The sequence below is a fragment of the Mustela nivalis genome (genome assembly GCF_964662115.1).
Source record: "Mustela nivalis genome assembly, chromosome: 3".
Classification (NCBI taxonomy): Eukaryota; Metazoa; Chordata; class Mammalia; order Carnivora; family Mustelidae; genus Mustela; species Mustela nivalis.
This window is the reverse complement of record NC_139022.1, coordinates 154123609-154145700: the sequence shown is the minus strand read 5'-3', so window position 1 is coordinate 154145700 and position 22092 is coordinate 154123609. Positions and strand designations below refer to the sequence as shown.

Here is a 22092-nt window from a genome sequence, read left to right as displayed (position 1 = left end):
GATGATTTTGAACAAGTTATCTTATTTCTCTAGACCACAATTTTTTTTCATTTGTGAAATGAGCATAATAGTTCTTAATCACAAGACAATGCACATGAAGATTTAATAGAGTAGCTAATACAGTGTAAGAGCTCAGTAAATGATATCATTGTTGGATTATTGTAAGTATTAATCAACAAGTATTTATACAATGTGTTCAACATCATTTCTAGGGAGGACAGAGTCCAAAAAAGGTCAACCCATGCCCTGTGTCTCCTAGAAGCTTATAGTCTTGAGGAGGAAAAAAAATAATCATCTATGTAATAAATAAGAGAAAATTTAAGAGCAATTATGTACCCCTGACTGTAAGTACAGTGAGGGTTTGAGGAAGGAAGTAAACAGTGGAAGTCAGGCTGATTGGAAAGAACTCACAGAACAGCTCTCCTGGAGAACAGCCTTAGAGGATGGATGGAAGTGGCTTCTTGGTGCTAAGACAGAAAGCATGCCAAGTGAGCAGTCTCGATGAAATCACATTCTAAAAGCACGGGGAAGTAGGACATCTTCCCAAAGTGCCCAACTGATAGTTGGAGAGCCAAGATTTAAGCCCTTATCTTCTTTAGTCCATAGCCAGAGTCCTCATCCATTGTTACGCTGCCTGACCATGTGGTCTAGGGGGACAAAGACTTCAAACCCTGGCAGTCTTATTCATTTCTGGTTGCAGTTGTCTTCTCATGAGGTTCTGCTGTACTTTGCTCTCCTTGAGCGCCCATGACATTTCCTATATTTCCCTCCCCACCTTTCATTATGTGGTTTGAGTAGCCTTCTGTTCCTTGAACATAAAAGAGCTTTGACCATACCAGTTCACCTTTACTGACTCCATGTAGAAGGTAGTAAGAATTGTCCATGATATCTGAGGTTAGATCTATTTCCCATTCATAAAGACAGAGTGACACTTTATGACTTGGCTCTTCTCCAATCCATTTCCATCCAACAAACATCTCTGAAAGTCTTACAACCTCTGCTGGCTTCTTACTAGACACCTGATCAACATCAAGAGCAGAGTCTCAATGTCAGCTGACCCCGCACTGGCCTGAATCCATAACCTGAGTCACACAACTGAATCTGAGGCTATGTTTCCATTGTCATTGTTCTCAACAAACTTAATCAAACAAGCTACTGAGCTCAGACAGGGTCACTCACCTGAGGAAACTCTATGACACACTGTGGTCTCTAAGATGGGCATTGGAACCATTTTTCCCATGACGCCAAGTTAGAGATTCATCCAACAGTTCCTCAACAAAGATGTCCCTTTCTGACTACCACAGATCACCCTCCCAAGAGGCTGTAGACAGTAGCGGCGGAACACAGAACACAGACAACAGGTCTCAGAGCAAATCGCCTACATTAACTAATCTCTAAAATGGAAATCATATTTCTTATCACATTGAAATAACTCACAAAATGAAGATTTTCTGCAGAAATAAGAAATCCCTGGCTTCTAATTTTTGAAGCCACTGAAATCTTTTATTTAAACAAGAGCGACTTTTATTAAAGAGTAAAATTTAAAAACAATTTCATCCCAATCCCTCAAAGGTATGCTTTTATGAGTGATAAATGAGAAAAAAGATCATAATAACTACTGTAACACCTACCATTTATTGACAATTTAATTAGTAGGTTCTGTGTTCAACTCTTTATATATATTAACTTAATTCTTAGGAGAAATTTATTATATATCTTTATTAAATATTCAGTGTATGTATACATACACACACATATATACATAGAGTAATATATTTACTAATAAAAAGGAAAAGTGACATTTGGAACTTAGATACTTAGGACATTGTAATCACATTCACTATTTGCCTTTTAAAAAAAGGGACTCTTACTCCTCGGTGCAGATTAATGAAAATCTAGGCCAAAGGAGCTTAACATATTTTCTACTTTCCAGAGGCATCACATGTACACTTCTTAAAAATTTCCCAAGTATGCCAGGCAATAATGAAGTTAAGAATGCCATATATATTTGGGGGGGGCGCCTGGGTGGCTCAGTCAGTTAAACATCTGCCTTCAGCTCAGATCATGGTCCCAGGGTCCTTGCATCAAGCCCCACATCAGGCTCTCTACTCCGTAGGGAGTCTGCCGCTCCCTCTCCATCTGTCTCCCACTCTCTCAAATAAATACATAAAGTCTTTTCTTTTTAATGTCATATATATTTGGAAAACAAGGGAATTTAAATTTAATTCACATAATAGATCATTATGCAAATTTAAAATAATGAAAAACTTTAGTACCTTAATTAAAAAATTAAAAACTACTTTGTGTATTAACTTCTCTGGAACCTTTAATATGGTTAATATTAAAGCTTAAGGTTCATAAAATCCTTATCTAAAATTTTCAAAATAATTATGCTCAAAAATGTACTATTTATTAGTTAACTTAAGGGAAGAAAATTATTTTCATAAAATTAAGCATTCATTATGATTCAAAGAAAGCTACAGACTTACTAGCAAAATTGAGTTTAAGTAATATTTCACTGACAGAGTGAAGTTATCTAGAAAAATTTCCCTGCATAGTCTCCTAAGATCTTTCCCATGGATTATCTTTTCACATGAAAATTTACTTATTTCTCCAAATGATGGGATGAGCGTATTTATCCAAGTTCTAGTAACCATCCAGTGCCACACCAACATTAAACAAAACAGAACCATATTTTGAAGAATCTTCTGGTTCTCTTTAGTTTTAGGAACCCACTGAACTTCTCCTAGGAGGATTAAGCTCACTGGCATCACGTTAGCCAAGACTGGTCTCCGGCGCTCGTGGAAGGAAGGGAAATAGTTTTGGCCAGACTTACTCAGGATTGTTGCAGAGCCTCTCTGCACTCTGGGCCCCAGCCCCACAGGTCCTGGAGCAGTGGGACCAGGGCGACCAGCGGCCCCAGCCACCAGGGATGCTCTCTGGTTTCTTCCCCACTGTGATGCACTTGCCAGCCATACACCACTGGAGAGGTAAGAGGCAGGAGACACATACATCATGAAAGTTCCCATAGCATGCTGAGCCAAGAACCCTAGAAATCTAAACCCAATTCTCCCCAAGCAAGCAGGCTTCCAATGGTCACACAGCGTATGGAGAACAAAGTAGGGCTTACAAAAAAATGTCTCCCAAGAGTCTTGGGTTTTCGAATGAGACAATGTTAGAAACCAAAGGAAACTTTCCGCTGCCTTGTTGCAGTCAGCCAATTGGGGAATGTTCCTCTAAGTGCAGTTGGCGGATGGCATGGCAAAAGGTAAAGCCACACCCTGCTTCCTTCACTGGGAAAGTCCTGCTCTGACACTCATGTCGGCTCAGTCTGCTTAGCAACAAAGTTGTTTTATAATGTCATTGATTTACTTTCGGCTGCAAGCTCCTTACCTTGCTGCAGACCATAAACAAACATTTTGCAGACTGACACTGAGATAACACTTCTCCTTAGGTAGGTATCTCGGTAGGTATCTAATGTCAGCAGCAGACACGGCATCCTCTTGCAAAAAGTCCATCCGTAGCCGAAAAACACTAGTTGAAGTTCTAATAATGAGAACAATTTTTGTTCCCTGTAACTCTATCCATTGTTTCTAGTTCTAGCTGTGGCTCAGAAAAAAAAAGCTGTCCTCTCTCTTCAAGGCAATCCTTCCACAGCTGTCAGCTTAGGAAGGTGAACATTAAAAGAAGAAAAGAAAGAAAGAAAGAAAGAAAGAAAGAAAGAAAGAAAGAAAGAAAGAAAGAAAGAAAGAAAGAAAGAAAGAAAAGAAAAGAAAATGAAACTTGGTTGTTTGAGGGTTTGGGCACGCTTTCTCTGCTAGTGTCCTTTCCCTCATTATTTCTGGTCACTGTGCATTCTGACCAAGTTCTAGAATCTCGGTGATGGATACTGCCACTCTCAGGCAGTATAAAGATACCCAGAAAATGTCTGAATCTTAGGCTCACAACAAACACAGCTGGTCTAGCTGAGCAGCACACGTGCCCCTGCTCTCAAGCGGTCTGCAGAAATTCCATCTTCTGAATTCTTGGAGGTCTGGCTTTCCTCCTTAGTTAAATGGGCAGGATGTCAAGAAATGTAGTCAGATCAGATGATGAGAATGAAGATAACAAGTGGCTCAAGTCCAGCATCTTTGGAAGGCAGAAGCCACTGGCTTGCCTTTTCAGTTTTTAACAGGGAGGGGGGAAGAAGTCAAAATGAAGGGTGATAGTAAGCTCAGCAGATGTTATCAACCGTAAATTCTGCAGACATTCATCCAGCAAAGTTGGGATGGATGTTTTGCAAGTGAGGTGTGGAACTGGGCCTCAGCCCTCTCTCCACAGTTTCCAGGGAAGGCTCAAAAGGCATCATGGAGATAGAATCCTTTTCCCTGGCTAGTCTGACTGTGTGACCTCCATTCACCCAGACAGCTGCTCTCCAGGGCTCTCTCCCTGTTCCTCCCAAGAACCTTGTGCCCACCGCCCTCCCACCACCTTCCTCCCTCAGCCCGACACGTCACCTTCTTCTCACCACACCGTGTCCCATCTGCGGCAGCGTCCAGCTTAGAGCGACAAAAGCCTTTCACTGAGCACCACAGGGTCTGGCAGACATTCTGGAAAACAAACGTGAAACTCTACTCTTTGGGATTTTCAAAATTTGTACAAAAGCACTCTACAGTGATGGTGAAAGACACACTTGGTCACCCACAGACTCACAATAATGCTGTTGTTACTAGTGAGCAAGAGTGATAAAAAGTGATCATTAGTGGGGCACCTGGGGGGCTCAGTCTGTGAAGCGTCTGCCTTAGGCTCAGGTCATGATCCTAGTGTGCTAGGATCGCGGCCCATGTTGGGCTTCCATGGGGAAGCCTGGTTCCATGGGGAGCCTGGTTCTCCCTCTGACCCTCCTCCACGTTTGTGCTCTCTTTTTCTGTCAAGTAAGTAAATAAAACTCTAAAAAAAAAAGTAATTATTCAAGAACTCTTGATTCAAACTTAATTTGGGCTTTGTCATCAGTCCTACACAGTGGTATGGTCTACTAAGCAATAAGAAAACAGGAGATAGGGACGCCTGGGTGGCTCAGTTGGTTGAGCGGCTGCCTTCGGCTCAGGTCATGATCCCAGCGTCCTGGGATCGAGTCCCATATCGGGCTCCTTGCTCCGCAGGGAGCCTGCTTCTCTGTCTGACTCTGCTTTCCACTCTGTCTGCCTGTGCTCGCTCTCGCTCGCTCTCTCTCTGACAAATAAATAAAATCTTTAAAAAAAAAAAAAAAAAAAAAAAAAAAAAAAGAAAACAGGAGATAAAACACATTTCCTAGCAGTTGAGGCCAGTTTCTAAATGAGTGACATAGTATCACTGACCTCAGGCAGGGTAATTGGGGACAGTAGCTATCAAAGGCCAATACAAACCATGCACGAAGGACTCTGATTACAAACAGTTGGGTGGTTATAACTTGAGCCTGTTCACTGAAGGAAAAAGAAACTATTGCACTTAGCCAGCCCAAGCTTATTTACTTATGACCCAAAGTAGCCCCCTTGCTTAATGTGCCAGGGAGTGAAATGGGTTTTCCCTATTGTTTCTCCTCTTACAGTAAGAACAAGGGAAGGTTGACAAGAGTCTTACAGATCACCAGAAATGGCTCCACTGCTCCCATCCACCTTTTAATCTTTCTTCTATCCACCCATCATTCACCATTCCCTCTATTTAACTATGTTCTAGATTCAATGTTTTCTAAAATAAGATTTCACATTTTTACACAGTTTAGAAAATTCTCAGTCTGGATCTCTCTAAATTTTGTCTCTCCCTGATTACCACTATTCTCTCCTTCCCAGACCTCTAAACTGTTGGTGATGAGCCTTGCCATTCTGTCTTTCACATCTCAACTTCACTTATATTTTCTAACTCTCACTTTTCTTGTATATAAAAGTTGAAAAAGTCTGGATTTCTATCAGGAAAAGACCAGCCTCTCCTTTAAACACCTCTGAGAAATACTCAAGAGAGATAGGAAGTAATTTTCTGAGCTCTAAATTCCAGCTGACTGATTTTCTTTTCAACTGTGTCAAATCTGCTGTTTAACCCACACACTGAATTTAAAATCAATGACCATATTTTTCATTTCTAGAGGCTGTAACTGTATTTCATATCTACCTTACCAATACCTTCTGGTGTATTTTTCCTTTTTCTCAAATGTAACTCCTCTTTCATGTATTCATTTTATTATCCTTATCTAAAATATTCATTTATCCAAAGTCATTTGGATTTATTATCTTTCTTATTTATCTTTCTTTACTTAACTGTAGATTGTCTTAAATTTTGAATTAGAAGCTAAATGATGAATTCACCTAATCAAAAGCTTTATCTATTAGAGATTTTTGTGCGTTTTAGCTGAGCATTGTTTTTTTCAAGGCAGGTTTTTAATCTTTCTTTCTACCAGGCATCCCATTGCTTTACTAGGTCAGAAATATGTTTATTTGAATTTTTTTTGGCATAGAGTTTCTCTGTTTCAGGATTTCTTTTCCTTTAGTACCTGCAGTTCTTGGTCACACCACTTCAAACAATGAAAAGGCAGACCAGACGAAGAGTGGTGGGCAGCAAGGCTGTATATTGGTGATAAACGCTCCCAAAGATGGAGGCGACCCAAGACGGTTGCTATTTTGGCATTTAAATCTAGAGGTTTTTATAAGATTGTTGGCCAGCTGTCTTCATATGATTAACCCTCCATGCACCCACCTGTCATCCAATCAGGTTTTTTTCCACATGCTCATCTACCTGTCAGGGAGCTGTTCACATGGGAAGGGGTAGAGAACTCCTTTCAGGGTGGTGGAGAATAATAGGATGGGGTCTTTTTCCTTTTAATAGTAGTTTCCTGGGGGACGGGAGTGGGCCTTGCCCCTGCCTGCCTTTCTTCTAGCTAACCTCCATTACAACCGTAAGACAGTATAAATTTGAACTCAAAATGGCAGGGGGGTAGGAGGTTGGGGTACCAGGTAGTGGGTATTATAGAGGGTATGGATTGCATGGAGCACTGGGTGTGGTGAAAAAATAATGAATACTGTTAGGCTGAAAATAAATAAATTAATTAAAAAAATAAGTATTGACTGTGGTCAAGTATTTTCTAGGGAGAAAGTTATCCACCAGCACCCCTCCACCTCAAAACCCAAGCTGAGGTAAAAGATGCTTCTCTGCCATCTACCTTTGTTGCCAATGTGTTCTTCTAGCCGCCACCACCCCCACTGAACCACAGCTCCTCAAGTCCCCTGGATTCGTGTAAGGGTCTCACTTCCAACTCCCTGCCTTGCTTCAGGGGTGCAGGTCATCATCTGTTGCCACGGGATGTTAAGTTAAAATCAAGGCCCTCTGGTTTTCTCCTCATCCGCCTCAATGTGCCTATCACTCCCTTCTTTAGTTTTCTCCCCCTGAAGATGTTTTTTAACCTTTCTTATATTTATAAAGATGATGTAGGTTTTTTGAGTTGTAAACTCTTTCAAGATAAAAAAAAGGTTTTAACAAAGAAAGTTGATATTGTATTCTCTGGTACTTTAAATTTTTTGTTTTTTGCTTTTTTCTTTACTGAAAAGGATTAGGTTATCTTGGCTGTAATATGCAGGAGTCTGAAGTCTTCATTCGTTTATCTCAAGTCTTCCTTCCATTATCTATTTACCTATGGGCCAGGCCCTGCTGAATGTTGAGAATAAAAGTTCCTTCAGAGAGCTCACATAAAGTAGGGAAGGGCACAGACAAGTAGAAAGCAACTCTAATATCATCTAATAAAGTCTTTGTCCGGGGGCACCTGGGTGGCTCAGAGGGTTAAGCCTCTGCCTTCGGCTCAGGTCATGATCTCAGGGTCCTGGGATGGAGCCTCACATGAGACTCTCTGATCAGTGGGGAGCCTGCTTCCCCCTCCCTCTCTGCCTGCTGCTCTGCCTACTTGTGATCTCTCTCTCTCTCTGTCAAGTAAATAAAGTCTTTGTCCAGGAAAGCACAGGATAGAATGTGAATGTCCAAGCTGAGCTCCAAAGAAGAGCAGGAGGGATGATGCAAAGGAACCAGCACATACAGAGGTAGTGGGGGACCCCCAGCACTTTTAGGGGTTGAGACTGTTCAGTATACAGATAAGCACAGAGCATGAACCAGTAACTGACCAGAGAGAGCCAGGGTGGTGTGTTTGCAGAAAACCGCAGGATTCCCTGGAAAATCCTTACCTTTGTACACATCTAAAATTGTGGATAAAAATATTTTAAATGCATTCCTGAGTTGGCAAGAAAGTAAGAGAAATCCTCAGAGGCTGAAAATGTTGCAAAAATTTTGGAGATCTAAACATACAAACCTGGTCACTTAGACTTTTGTTTTAACAGTCACCTGAGTAGTAGAGACAATAACCTGGGCCTGCGTTGCCTGGAAAGTTGGACTGGAGACCTCACAAAGACCATAATCCCAAAAGACTAGCCCTTGTGTGAAAGGATGAATTAGCCTTGTGTGAACCCGGGGACACAGCTGGGACATGTGTCTGTTTCGATTTTAACTCTAAAAGTCGTGGTAAATGTTACCCCCAAGAGTTTGTACCCACAATGGCCCTCACACAATACTTGCAGTCAAACAACATCCAACCAATAACTTATTTTAATTGAGCCCAAATTCTCTCTGGATGAGTTTGCCAGCCAACTAAGCCTTAAAGAATAACCTGATAGGAAGTTTCATGACAAAGCGCTCACAATTAAAAACAAAAATAGCATGGAGGACAAGGGGAGTTAGAGAGGAGAAGGGAGTTGGGGGAAATTGGAAGGGGAGGTGAACCATGAGAGACTATGGATTCTGATAAACAATCTGAGGGTTTTGAAGGGGCGGGGGGTGGAAGGTTGGGGTACCAGGTGGTGGGTATTAGAGAGGGCACGGATTGCATGGAGCACTGGGTGTGGTGCAAAAACAATGAATACTGTTATGCTGAAAATAAATAAATAACTTAATTAATTAAAAAAAATCAAGACAAGGAAATAATCTCTAGTAAGAGAGACCTAGGAAAAACTCCAAATAGGAGAAATAGTTCCACATAGACTTTGGACACTGGAATTATACAACATAAATTATAAATGTCTCAAATATGATTAAAAAATAAAAGATCATTTTGAATGAGAAACTAGAAACCATACATCAGAGAAAATTTAGAAAAACAGACTGTCACAAGTTAAAAAAAATACTGTAAATGAGGTTAAAAAGTCAACAGACAGCTTACACAGAGGAGTAGATGTATCTGAAGAGAGACCTAGTGAGTCAAAAGATAAATTACACAAAATGCAGAAATATAAAGGGCCAAAAAATATGAAGGCAAGGTCCCAAGATATGGAAGATTAGTGATAAAGACCAACATAGATGTGATTAGAATTCTGGGTTACCAACTGAGGATTTCAGAAGGCAGTGGGGTAGGGGGGTGGATGAGTCTGGTGATGGATATTGAGGGCACATATTGCACAGAGCACTGGGTGTTGTACACAAACAGTGAATCATGGAACACTACATCAAAAACTAATGATATCCAAATTAAAACCACATTGAGATATCACCTTACACCAGTTAAAATGGCCAAAATTAACAAAACAGGAAACAATATGGGTTGGAGAGGATGTGGAGAAAGGGGAGCCCTCTTATACTATTGGTGGGAATGCAAGTTGGTGCAGCCTCTTTGGAGAACAGTGTGGAGATTCCTCAAGAAATTAAAAATAGAACTTCCCTATGACCCTGCCATTGCACTCCTGGGTATTTAACCCAAAGATACAGATGTCGTGAAAAGAAGGGCCATCTGTACCCCAATGTTTATAGCAGCAATGGCCACGATCGCCAAACTGTGGAAAGAACCAAGATGCCCTTCAACAGATATTGATAAGAATGGATAAGGAAGATGTGGTCCATATACACTATGGATTATGATGCCTCCATCAGAAAGGATGAATATCCAACTTTTGTAGCAACCTGGACGGGACTGGAAGAGATTATGCTGAGTGAAATAAGTCAAGCAGAGAGAGTCAATTATATGGTTTCACTTATTTGTGGAGCATAACAAATACCATGGAGGACAAGGGGTGTTAGAGAGGAGAAGGGAGTTGGGGGAAATTGGAAGGGGAGGTGAATCATGAGAGACTATGGACTCTGAAAAACAATCTGAGGGGTTTGAATTGGCAGGGGGGGTGGGAGGTTGGGGTACCAGGTGGGGGGTATTATAGAGGGCACGGATTGCATGGAGCACTGGGTGTGGTGAAAAAATAATGAATACTGTTTTTCTGAAAATAAATGAATTAATTAAAAAAACTAATGATGTACTGCATGGTGACTAATGTAACATAATAGGAAAGAAAAGAAAAAAAAAGAGAAGAAAGAATAGGAAGAAAAGAAAAGAATGGAAGGAAGAAAGAGAAAGAAAGAATGAATTCTGGATTACAGAATGGAGAATCAAAACAATATTTTAAGAGATAAGGCCAGACAACAAGAGATGGGATGAATCCTGAGGCCTCTTTTAAGCCATTTTAGAGAATTTAAACTTTATCGTCAGGAATAGGGAGACTGAAATATTTTCATCAGAGGAGCAAAATCCAATTTCCAGTTATAAAGGTCACTTTGGCTGCATTTTGGGAGACGGATCAGCGTTGAGAGAAGCAGTCAAATTCCAGGAAAGGAGAGCAGTAGGAGAACTACTGCAGTCACCTGGACGAGTGAGATTTTAGAGATATTCAGGAGGTAGAGTTGGAGTAACTTGGGAACCAGTGAGGGGTGAGGGGTTTTGCATCAACTTTACCTTCTCTATTAAGTCTTGTTCACTGTGTATAAGTGCTGCCGAAGAGAGCACAAGTCTTGTTCACTGTGTTTAAGCACAGTTACTTCCTCCTCGAAAGGTCTTTCTACATGTCTTTTTTTTTTTAATTTAATTTAGTTTTTTTAGTGTTCCAAGATTCATTGTTAATGCACCACATCCAGTGTTCCATGTAATACGTGCCCTCCATAATACCCACCACCAGGCCCTCCCAACTCCCCATCCCCTCTCCTCTCCAAAACTCTCAGTTTGTTTCTCAGAGTCCATAGTCTCTCATGGTTTGTCTCCCCCTCCGATTTCTACCAACTCACTTTCCCTTTCCTTCTCCTAATGTCCACTGTGCTATTCCTTATGCTCCACAAGTAAGTGAAACTATATAATAATTGACTATCTCTGCTTGACTTATTTCACTCAGCATAATCTTTCTGTGTATTTATCTCACTATATTGAAATGATTCAGTCTGCCTCCTCCACAAGACCACAAGCTCCTCAAAGTCAGAGAACTTATCCTATTAATTACTGAGGGCTTCTCTTTTTCATCTCACTCCGTACCCAGCACCGAATCAGGGTGGGGTTCAAGCCTTGCCAGGCCCACGTCTATGTGTTAACACCGGCACCTTCGCTCTGAAAGGGACGCTTTCAGAGGATTGCCCATTTCAGATCACAAAGGAATGCCACACAAAGGAGTTAGACAGAGCAGAGCAGAGCTGTGGTTAGATCTGCATTGTTTTGAAATAACCTAAGCAACAATTTGAATGGGGAGGTGATTAGGTAGGAGGGAATTACAATTGCCAGGAAAGAAAATCGAAGACTGAATCAAGACAGTAACAGTGGGAATGAAGATGGCAGGGCAGAACCACAAACTCTTTCGGAGGCTAAAAGTCAGGGCTTGACTTAACATTTAGATATTGAGGGGTGCCTGGGTGGCTCAGTCGGTTAGGCATCAGACTCTTGATTCCCCCTCGGACTGTGATCTCAGGGTGGTGGAATTGAGCCCCACATTAGGCTGCGTGCTCAGCATAGAGTCCGCTTCTCTCTCCCTCTCTACTCCTCCCTGCCGCCCCTCCCCCAACAGCCACACACTCTCTCTCTCTCTCCATCTCAAATAATAAATAGACAAAATCTTTTTAAAAAATGCACATTTGGATATTAAAAATTAAGGAGGAGAATGAATTGGGATGAAACTTATTTTTACCTTGGGATCTGGGGGTTCTCTACAACCAGATGGGAAATTCAGGAAAGGGAGCGACTCTAGGTTGCTATGGAGTCTACAGGCGTGAATCACTGTGATTCCTGAAAATCACTATAAAATGTTCTTCACCAGCACCCACTTGCAAAGGTTTGCTGTGGGCAGAGCAATAGATACCAAGAATACCAAGGAGGCAGGATCAAGGAATGTAAATGATTCTGACTTCATATATACTGCCTTACAAACGTCATACCATGAATAGGTTTCCATTTCTGTGTCGGGCTCTTTGGACTACCAGCTTTTTCCCTGGCCCTTTCTTTAGCATGCTGGAGATCTCAAGTCCAGCGCCCACCCACCAGAGGCACCAAGATACCCAACACTTACTTCTACTTCCTGGCAGAAGGTGGCATTGGGGCCATACTGCAGCTGGCATTGATGGTGAACATCATAGATCACTCCAGGGGCAATGACCTTGGACTTCAAGCCTTTCTTTTGGGGGATATCATCAAGACAAAACCCCCAGCCCCGGCTGAAAACAAATTATCAAAAAGGAGAACAGTTGCTTATGATTTCCTTTGTCTTAGTCTTTTATTCAACAGAAACCTTCTATTCCTGTGATTTACCCTTTGTCCTTCAAGACAAATTTATTGCCACAAGGCATAGAACCCTCTAGGCCCAAGATAGGAATGGCCGAACAGGAAATCAAAGCATACCCCAGACTATTACTTCAGCCGTGAGCCAGGAAATACAAGTGGGAGAGCAAAATAAAATCATCAAAGGGGTTTCAGTGACCACTCGTAACATATGCCAGCTGTTCCTGCCAGTGTGGGGGACTTACACACTCAGATCTAAAGTGCCTGCTCTGCCCACTGCAAGCAGGGCAAGCAGGGGGATGGGAAATTCACTGGGCTGTGCTTGGAAGACAGGTCCCACCAACAACTCGGGGGCGGAAAGCAGAAGCAAAATCCACCCCCTTCTGATGCCACCCTGATGCAAAGATCTGGGAGAGGAACGGAGACTTTTCCAGGCCTAGGGTGAAACTCCAAGGGACTTCCGGTTTAAAGAGCACCAGGTCAGGCTGCCCCGAAACATGCTGCCACTTACTCCAGGAAGCGGGTGATGTACTCCTTGCTGCACTTGGACCAGGTCAGTGGGCTGGGATTGTACTGGAGCTGGCGGGACATGAGGTACGGGTGCCTGCCCTCGGGCTCACAGTCATTCTCTTTCCCGTCATGCTGGATGCCGAAGCTGCAAGAAGGCAGAAGGCGCAGGAGTATTAAGGAGGCGGGTATGAAACAGGGCGCAACCCCAGTCCCTCCACGAGAGCCACTTTGTACCGAATGCACCTGTTTACAAAGTGAGGCTCTCCCTGGACAGGGACAGCTGACTTTGAACTAAAAGGCGCAGGAGATGCTTTCAGCTTCTACAACCATGGGAACCACGTGGTTAATTCAAAAACCTGTGTTTGGCTGAGAGCTCCCAGTTCGGCTTTCCAGGAGTCTGGAGTAAGGAGGGCAAATCCCGCCTCAAGCGGTCTTCCTCTTGCTTTAGCAGCTGAAGCACAAAACACCCAAACCTTCCTTCTCCTCTTTTCATTATCCTGTACAGAAGGGCACAAAAGGGAAAGCCTAGGAGAGACTTCGTCCGAGGCCACAAACTTTGAGTGACTGATTTTCTTTTGAGTATTGTCATGGGCGTCCTCCAAGATGGGAGACGTTAGGGAGGCCTCCCAGGAGGGGTCGGAGCAGGGGGTTCACAGACAGATCATCTGGAGGCTGCCAGCTTTCCACTTCGTGATCTAGGAGTTCCTCCCCTGGAAAACGCAGAGGTCATCACGGCGTTGGGGTCCGATCTGAATGGAAGAGTCTGAAAACTACTTAGCAAGGGCCTGGCATAGAATCAGGACTCGGGGACTCATGGAAGTCCTTTACTGCTGCCTTGATCCTTGTGGAGCTTCTCAAACATCGCACAGCTCGTGAGAGGTAAAACCAGGTCTTCCGCAGCATGTGCTGCTCCGTCAGTGTCCTTACCCTCGTCCTGCTCCTCTGCTGCCGGCCTCCCGCTGCCGTGGCTGAGCAGGTACAGCAGCCCTGAATGCCCCGACAGAGCTCGTTCGCCACGTGAAAGGGCGTCGGGGAAGGAAGCGGACTCAGAGTCTGTTTATAAGCTGAGTCCTCAGGATTGCCCCAAGACACCTGCAGAGGCTCCCCAAGAACTCTCTTCACTGGCGCACTTGCGACGCGGCGAGGTTGGCTCAAATTTCCAAATCTGAACAGAGGGGAAGGGTGACCTCTGACTCCGCTAGTGAAATTCAACCACCCTGACAGGCAAGCTCACATGTGACTTGAATACAATCTCCCAATCCACATTAGCAACTCTCACAGAGAACCGTCTAGGGGGATTTAGAGGTTTCTTGTATTTTGCTTAATGTGTTATGATGTTACCGACTTCCTTACGGACTTTGATCACATTCCAGATAAATACAAAATTCACAAAGGAATCAGGGAATTAATCTACAGAACTGTTCTCACTCAGCCACTAATGTGACTCAGTGAAAGCTTTTATTGCAAAGCAGGCCTTCCCTACCCTCGCTTAAATCTATTCTTACCCCACTCTTATGGGCCACAAACCCTATTCTTACCCTGCTCAGGTGGGCCACAAGCTCACCTTCCCAATAATCAGTAAAACACTGAACTGTAGGCATGGTTTGAAAATATGCACGTATAGTGGTTTTTCTAGCATCGGATAGTCTAATTCCAGAACCACACAGCCATACCCTATACACTGGTTGGATTCAAACCTACATTCAAAACATATCAGTTCCCTTAAAGCTCTTTTTGTTCTATCGAAAGGTTTTATTTCCTTTTTAAAGGATTAATTTATTTGAACGAAAGCATACACACATGCAGAGGGGCGGCTGAGAGAGAGAGGGAGAGAGAGAATCTCAAGTAGACTCCCCACTGAGCACAGAGCCCAGTCTCATCACCCTGAGATCATGACCTGAGCCGAAATCAAGAGTCAGAAACTTAACCAACTGAGCCACCCAGGGGCTCCTGCTCTACCTCAAGTTTTTAATTCACTAAAGGATTTCCCCCTCCAGCTTTGTCACCTCTCTGTGCCCCCATGTTATGGGAGAAAAGCAGTGCCACTAACAAGTGTCCCTCTGGACTGTGTCTACTATGTCTAGATGTGTGGGGCCCCCCTGCCACATGAGCACAGTGGGCCAGTGATAAATGAAGGCCAAGGAAAGCACATGGGGTCATAGAATGTTTCCAGGAAGCTCCGTTCCAGCAGATGGGATGGACGCTGAAGAGCAGTTGGGAGTACGAAGCCCTCCCCAGTCTCCCACAACTTGCTGGGCTGTTGGATTCACCGGCTTCACCTCTGTTAGATGAGTTTGCCGAATTACAGCTGTGAAATAGTAAGTTCGTTGGCTGGGTTTCAGGGTTTCATTTGATGGCTATTCCTTACCTTTTCTTCTTCTTTTTCTTTTTAATCTGAGTATAGGGGACACAATGGTATATTGGTTTCAGATGCACGACTTAGTGATTTGACAAGTTTCTATATTAGGCTCCGCTCACTGTAAGTTTCGCTACTATCTGTCCAGTTACATCATTATTACAACATCCTGGACTGTATTCCTTATGTTCTACCTTTTGTTCCTGTGACTTGTGATTCATTTCATGGTGCAGAAGACAAAAACCATGATAAGCGTGATTGTGTGCTTTCCAAGCTGATTGAGGAAGTACCGATTTCATGTATGTAACATGCAAAGGTCTCTAATGAAATCCAGAAGCAGAAGAGAAATATTGGGTGAATATTGGCTTTTAGGTGTGTATCTATATATCGTGATATTTTCATTACTTAAAAGAAAAGGATGCTAGGTCTCAGATAAGTTTTTAAATTTCCTCCTGGAACTCTACCTTCGTTTTTGGTAACATATCTGTGGAGCCTAAGGAAGGTAGTAAGAGAACTCAGGTATAAATGACTGATATAATCCAGGGTCCTCATATACAGATTTTCAAAAAGTTTTCTCTCAAAAGGGAAATTATTCACATAAGGCCACAACACAAGTTAGTTAATTTTACTTTCTATTTTGCATCACACATAATCGGTAATGAAACAAATCATGTTTCCAAGAAACAATGGGGTATCTATGTTACTAAACTATAATGAGTGTCTTTGGGGATACTGGTTTATCACAGTTTTCATTTTTGTTTTTGAGCTGCCTCAGGCCCTTTCATTGAACTTTCCAGTTTCTCTGTTTGGTCCACAGATAATTAGAACTATATAACTAAAGAAAGAACTAAATACCTCAGAAGTATCATTGGCCAGAAGCAAAAGTTTCTTAGGAAGCTCTTAAAGTCTTCTCTGGTTTGGTTTTGTGTTTTACTAAAGCATTTTTTTTCCCATCATTCAAACTCAAGCTTATGTGTTGTATACTTTTACCAGTGACCCTGAACTTTTTTTGCCAAATAAAGACAGCATTTTAATGCAAATCAAAAGCACTGTGAGAGATCACCTCAGTCTGGTCAGAATGGCTAAAATAAAAACAACAACAACAACAATAAAAAATAAACAAGAAATAACAAGTTTGATGAGAATGTAGGGAAAATGTAGGGAAAAAGGAAGCCTCGGGCAATGTTGGTGGGAATGTAAATCAGTACAGCCACTGTGGAAAACAGTATGGCAGTTCTTTAAAAACAGAAATACCACATGATCCAGTAATTCCACTACTGGGTATTTACTCAAAGAAAATGAAAACACCAATTCAAAAAGATATATGCTCCCCATGTTTACTGGAACATTATTTACCATAGCCAAGTTATGGAAGCAACCTAAGTGTCCATCTATAGACAATGGATGAAGAAGACATGGTGTGTGTATACATATAAGGGACTGTTACTCAGGCATAAAAAAGAATGAGATCTTAACATCTGCAACAACATGGATGGACCTAGACAACATTATGCTAAATGAAATAAGTCAGACAAATACTGTATATTTCACTTATATGTGGGATCTAAAAAAGCAAATGAATAAACAAACAAAAAGCAGAATCAGACATGGAAATATGGAGAACAAACTGGTGGTTGCCAGAAGAGAAGGGGTTGGGGGTGGGCGAAATGGGCAAAGGAGAGCAGCAGATACAGGCTTCCAGGGACGGAACGAGTAAGTCGTGAGAATCAACAGTACAACACAGGGAATACAGCCAATGATAGTGTAGTAGGGTTGTGTGGTGACAGATACACTACATTTGTGCTGAGCAGAGCATAAAGTATAGAGAAGCTGAATCACTATATTATATACCTGGAAAATGTAACATTGTGTGTCAACTATACTCAAATGAAAAAATTTTAATTAAAAAATAAATGACATTGTTTTATTTAGGTCATCTGTACATGGCCCAATGTCTTTTTTTTTTAATTAAACTTTTCATTTTGAGATAATTGTAAGTTCAGCTGCAGTTTTAAGAAATAGAAACGAAGAGGTCCTCTGTACCCATCCCGCACTTTTCCCCCAAGATAACACACTGTAAAACCATAATCCACTAACACAACGAGGTACTGATGTAGATACCATCAAGACACAGAGCTCTGGTCACCGCAAGGATCTCTCCTGTTGCACTTACAGTCACACTCTCTTCCTTCCCACCCCCGTTCATCCTGAAGCCCTGGCAGCCACTAAAACCACCATTTCGGTAATTTTGACATGTCAGTCATATATCACACAGGATGTAACTGTGGGGATTGGCTTTCTTTCATGGAGTGTAACTCTTTGAAGATTCATCAGGTCACTACATGCATCATTGGTTCCTTTCTTTTAGGGCGTCTGTCCCAGTTTAGTAACCATTCACTCTGTTAGGTCAACACCACCGTTGGATGGTTTCCAATTCTGGGCTATTAAGATTAAGCTTCTATAACCATTCATATACAGTTTTTTGTGTGACTTCATTTCTCCAGGATAAATGCTCAAGAGTACTGAACCATATGGTAGTCTACTGTTCAAAACACTGGCAACCTGTTCTCTATAGTGCCCAAACCATATTACTTTCTAACCAGTAATGCATGAACGATACAGTTCCTCTGCGACCTTTGCCAGCATTTGGTGTCACCACTCTAGTTTTAGTCATTCTGATTGGTGTGTTGTGATATCTCATCATGGTCTTAATTTTCATTTCCCTGATAGCTAATGATCTTGAATATACTTTCAAGTGCTTATTTGCCATATATCCTTTTTGGTGAAATTTGGTAAAATGGTCTTTTGTCCATTTTCTAATTACTATTTGTCTTATTACTAGTGAGTTTTGATAGCTGTTTATGTATTTTAGATGCTGGTCCTATTGATATATGGTGAATTCTTTTCCTAGAACTACCATAAAAATTATTGTAAGCTCGGGGGCTTAAATAACAGTAACTACTTCTCTCACAGTCATGGAGGATAGAAGTCTGAAATCAACAGGTCAGCAGTACTATGAACACTTCAAAGGCTCCAGGGGAGAATCTGTGCTTGCCTCTTCCAGCTCCTGCTCAGTGCAGGCTTCCTTGACTTCTGGGATCAAGACTTGAACTTCTGCCTCCGACTGTGCCTGGTCTTCTTCTCTTTGATCTCTCTGTGTCCAAATCTCCCTTTCCAGTTCCTGGGTCTAGGGCGAGCCTGAAACTAGTCTGATTACATCTCAGAATTTTTAACCAACAACATCTGCAAAGACCCTATTTCTAAAACAGGTTACATTTTGAAATTCCAAGTAGCCTTGGATTAGTGAAGAACACTGTTCAAGTCATTACATAGGATTTGCAAGTATTTTCTCCTAGGCTGTGGCTTGTCTTTTCATCCTCTTAAAAGAGTCAAAAGTTTTTGTTTTTGTTTTTGTTTTTGTTTTAATTTTGAAGAGTACAATTTTTAATGTTTCCATTTATGGAATGCACATTTGATGTCAAGTTTAGAAGCTCTTTGCCTAGCCCTGGATACTGAAAATTTTCTCCTCTTTATGTCCTGAAAGTTTTTTAGTTGTACATTTTACATTTAAGTTTGTGTCTACTTCAAGATAATTTTTGCAGATGGTGTGATACTTAAGTAGAGGTTCATTTTATATTTTTTAAAATTTTGCTTATGGATGTCCAATTCCTTCAGTACCTTTCTTTAACAGGCCACCTTTCCTCCATTGAACTGCTTTTATACCTTTGTCAAGAAATCAGTTATATTTGTTTTGCACTATTTTTGACTTCTCTGATTGATTCCATTGATGTTTGCGTCTCTCCCTCCGCCCAAACCACACAATCTTTGTTACTGAAGTTGTATAATAATTTTTGAAATCTTGTAGACTGATTCCTCCCATTTTGTTATTCTTTTTCAAACTATTTTGAAAACTTATTCTAGTTACTTTGCCTTTCCACATACATTTTAGAATAATTTTCTATATTAAAAAAAATCTTACTGCAGTTTTGGTAGAAATATCATTAAACTTATATATTTATTTCAGGAGAATTCCATCTTTATCATGTTGAATCTTCCAATTCATAAACAGAGTATATGTTTCCATTTATTTAGATCTCTCATTCTTTCCTTGGTGTTATGTAGTTTTCAGCATACAAGTCCTGTACATGTTTTGTTAGCTTTAAAAGTATATAATCATGTATGTAAAAATATCATACTTTTGAGTGATCATGAAGGTTACTGCATTTTTAATTTCAATATCCACCTATTCATGATCAGTATATAAAAATGTGATTTTTATGACTCTATTGTACCCTGTGAACTTATTTTTCTAGTCTGTGTGTTTACATAGATTCTTTGGGGTTTTCTACAGATACAATTATATTATCTGCAAATAAAGCTAGTTATATATCTTCCCAACCTGTTGTCTTTTTTTTTTTTTTTCTTGTCTTATTGCACTGGCTAAAACTGTACTCTTTTTTCTATCTGTTCTTCAGGCTTGATCATTTACATTGTCCTATCTTCAAGTTCGTTGGTGTTTATTCTACCTACTCAAACCTGCCAATGATTTCCTCTAGTTAATTTTTTATTACACTGATTGTACTTTTTGTTTTTTAGCTTCAAAATTTCATCTTGGTTTTCTTTTTAGATTTTCTATCTCTTTACTGATATTCTATTTTTGTTCATACATCATTTTCTTGGTTTTATCCATATCTTCCTTAGTTCTCTGAGCATCTTTAAGGCACTTGTTTTAAAATCTTTGTGTAATAAATCTGCCATTAGGAACAATTTCTAATGATTTATTTTTCCTTTGAATTGGCCATACTTCCCTGATTCTTTGCATGTTTTGGGATTTTTGTGTGTAGGGGAAAGTGAACATTTGAATCTATTAATGTGGAAACTCTAAAAATCATGTTCTTCTTCCTTAGGGTTTGCTGTTTTTATTATTGTTATTATTACTATTATCATTATTATTTTTTAAAATATTTTATTTATTTACTTAACAGACAGAGATCACAAGTGGGCAGAGAGAGAGGAGGAAGCAGTCTCCCTGCTGAGCAGAGAGCCCGATGCGGGGCTCGATCCCAGGACCCTGGGATCATGACCTGAGCCGAAGGCAGAGGCTTTAACCCACGCCAATCAGGCACCCCAATCATTATTATCATTATTATTATTAATCATCTTAGTTATAGGTTGTGTTTATGCCAAGGAGCAAACTGAGGTAAAAATTTAAGGTCTTCTCAGGTCTTTTCTGAATCTATCTGGGCATATGTGGTTACTTTCTAATTCTCCCCATATGTGCAATTACTTTCAAAAGTCCTATTCTTTATTGTCTGGCTCTCAAAGGGAAAAAGAAAGGTGAATAGGGGGAGAAAAGGGTGCTGGTCCTTTAAGTTCTCCAGAAGACACTCCAGTTAAAGGCAGGGGCGTGGAGGCTTACAACATGGAGAAGTACAACCACAATGGCTGCCCACAACTTTGTTTTTACCTCTGTGAATCAGAAGCAGCCATCAGCAATCACAGCACAGATCCTTGACATTTAGAGGACAAATATCAAAATATTAAATCAATTCAGATAGTGACCCAGTTCAATTCTGTTAGATAACCTACCACTTCTGATAACCAGTAAACATCTACAACTCTGTTTCCAAGAATTCAGGGAAATAGTGCTCAAGTAACGTTACTAAGAGGTTTTTACATTTATTGGAGAATTTCTAAACTCTGAAAGGATCATACTTGCCCTTGGCTTTATGGCCTTGGCTTTGTAGTCTTGCTCACAAAAATCATAGGTCCATGTCCAGATAATCATGCCAATGATTGTGTCAAAAATTGAAGCAAATCTGATTTTGTAGAATCTGCTTAGCTTATTTCTGACGCCTTTTATACAGCCAGATTAAGTTGAACATATAAGAAATCCATTCTTTAAACAGAAGTAATGAGCATTTGTGAGCACCTTTTATCAAGCAAGTCTTCTCAATTTTTCTTTACCTTGAGTATACCACTCGGGGAAGGCCTTGAGCAGTCATTTCTCAGTTTGACCTCATTATATTTATTAGCATTACTTAGCCAGCAGATGCTACTGACACCAAAGACTTGACTGGAGGCTGCAGGGAATATATCCTTTCACATATCAGGACAGAGGATATCTATGTTTCTACATGAGAATAGCTTTCATTTTGTCAAGTTTTATTATCAGCATGCCAACTACTACAGCCTAGTCTTTTCAACATCTAGCCTTCTCTCTCCGATCGTTAATTACCTGTATAAGCAAGTCACTTAACCTCTTTGTCTTTAAATTTCTGATAACTAAGGATACTAAAACATAACACCTTTATCTCCCAGGGCTTTTTGGTAATAATCTAAAAAATGACAATACCTAAGAAATTGCCTTGTTCAACCTACTCGCTTCACAGATGAGGGAGCTGGTGAGCAGAGGTATTGGGAATTATCTAAGGTAATAATATTGGCTGATGGAAAGCCAGAGTAAGCACTCACTTTTCCCAACTTCCAAGCCGATACTCTAGTTTTGTCCTGCAGGTAAAAGTATTTTTGAAAACTTCCAGTATTACATGAGAAAAAAGATGAGAAAGCCCAGACCAGAGGCCAGGCCTGGAATATCCAAAATCCTCATTCTCTCTTCACTCAAAACATTCTGCAATCTGCCTTCTATGAATTCACCTAATCAAATTCA

General features: G+C 40.9%; 1 protein-coding gene across 3 annotated transcripts in view; it reads right to left on the bottom strand.

Annotated features, from left to right (window-relative positions):
- Positions 1-22092, bottom strand: part of ADAMTS12 (ADAM metallopeptidase with thrombospondin type 1 motif 12) — a 292155-nt gene that overhangs the window by 94538 nt on the left and 175525 nt on the right. For all 3 annotated transcript variants that reach the window (XM_082724445.1, XM_082724446.1, XM_082724447.1), the window contains 4 exons: positions 13068-13211; positions 12348-12492; positions 4497-4589; positions 2837-2982 (listed from right to left, as the gene is read on the bottom strand). In XM_082724445.1, coding sequence (XP_082580571.1) covers positions 2837-2982; positions 4497-4589; positions 12348-12492; positions 13068-13211 — 528 coding nt within the window. The remainder of the gene's footprint in view (positions 1-2836; positions 2983-4496; positions 4590-12347; positions 12493-13067; positions 13212-22092) is intronic.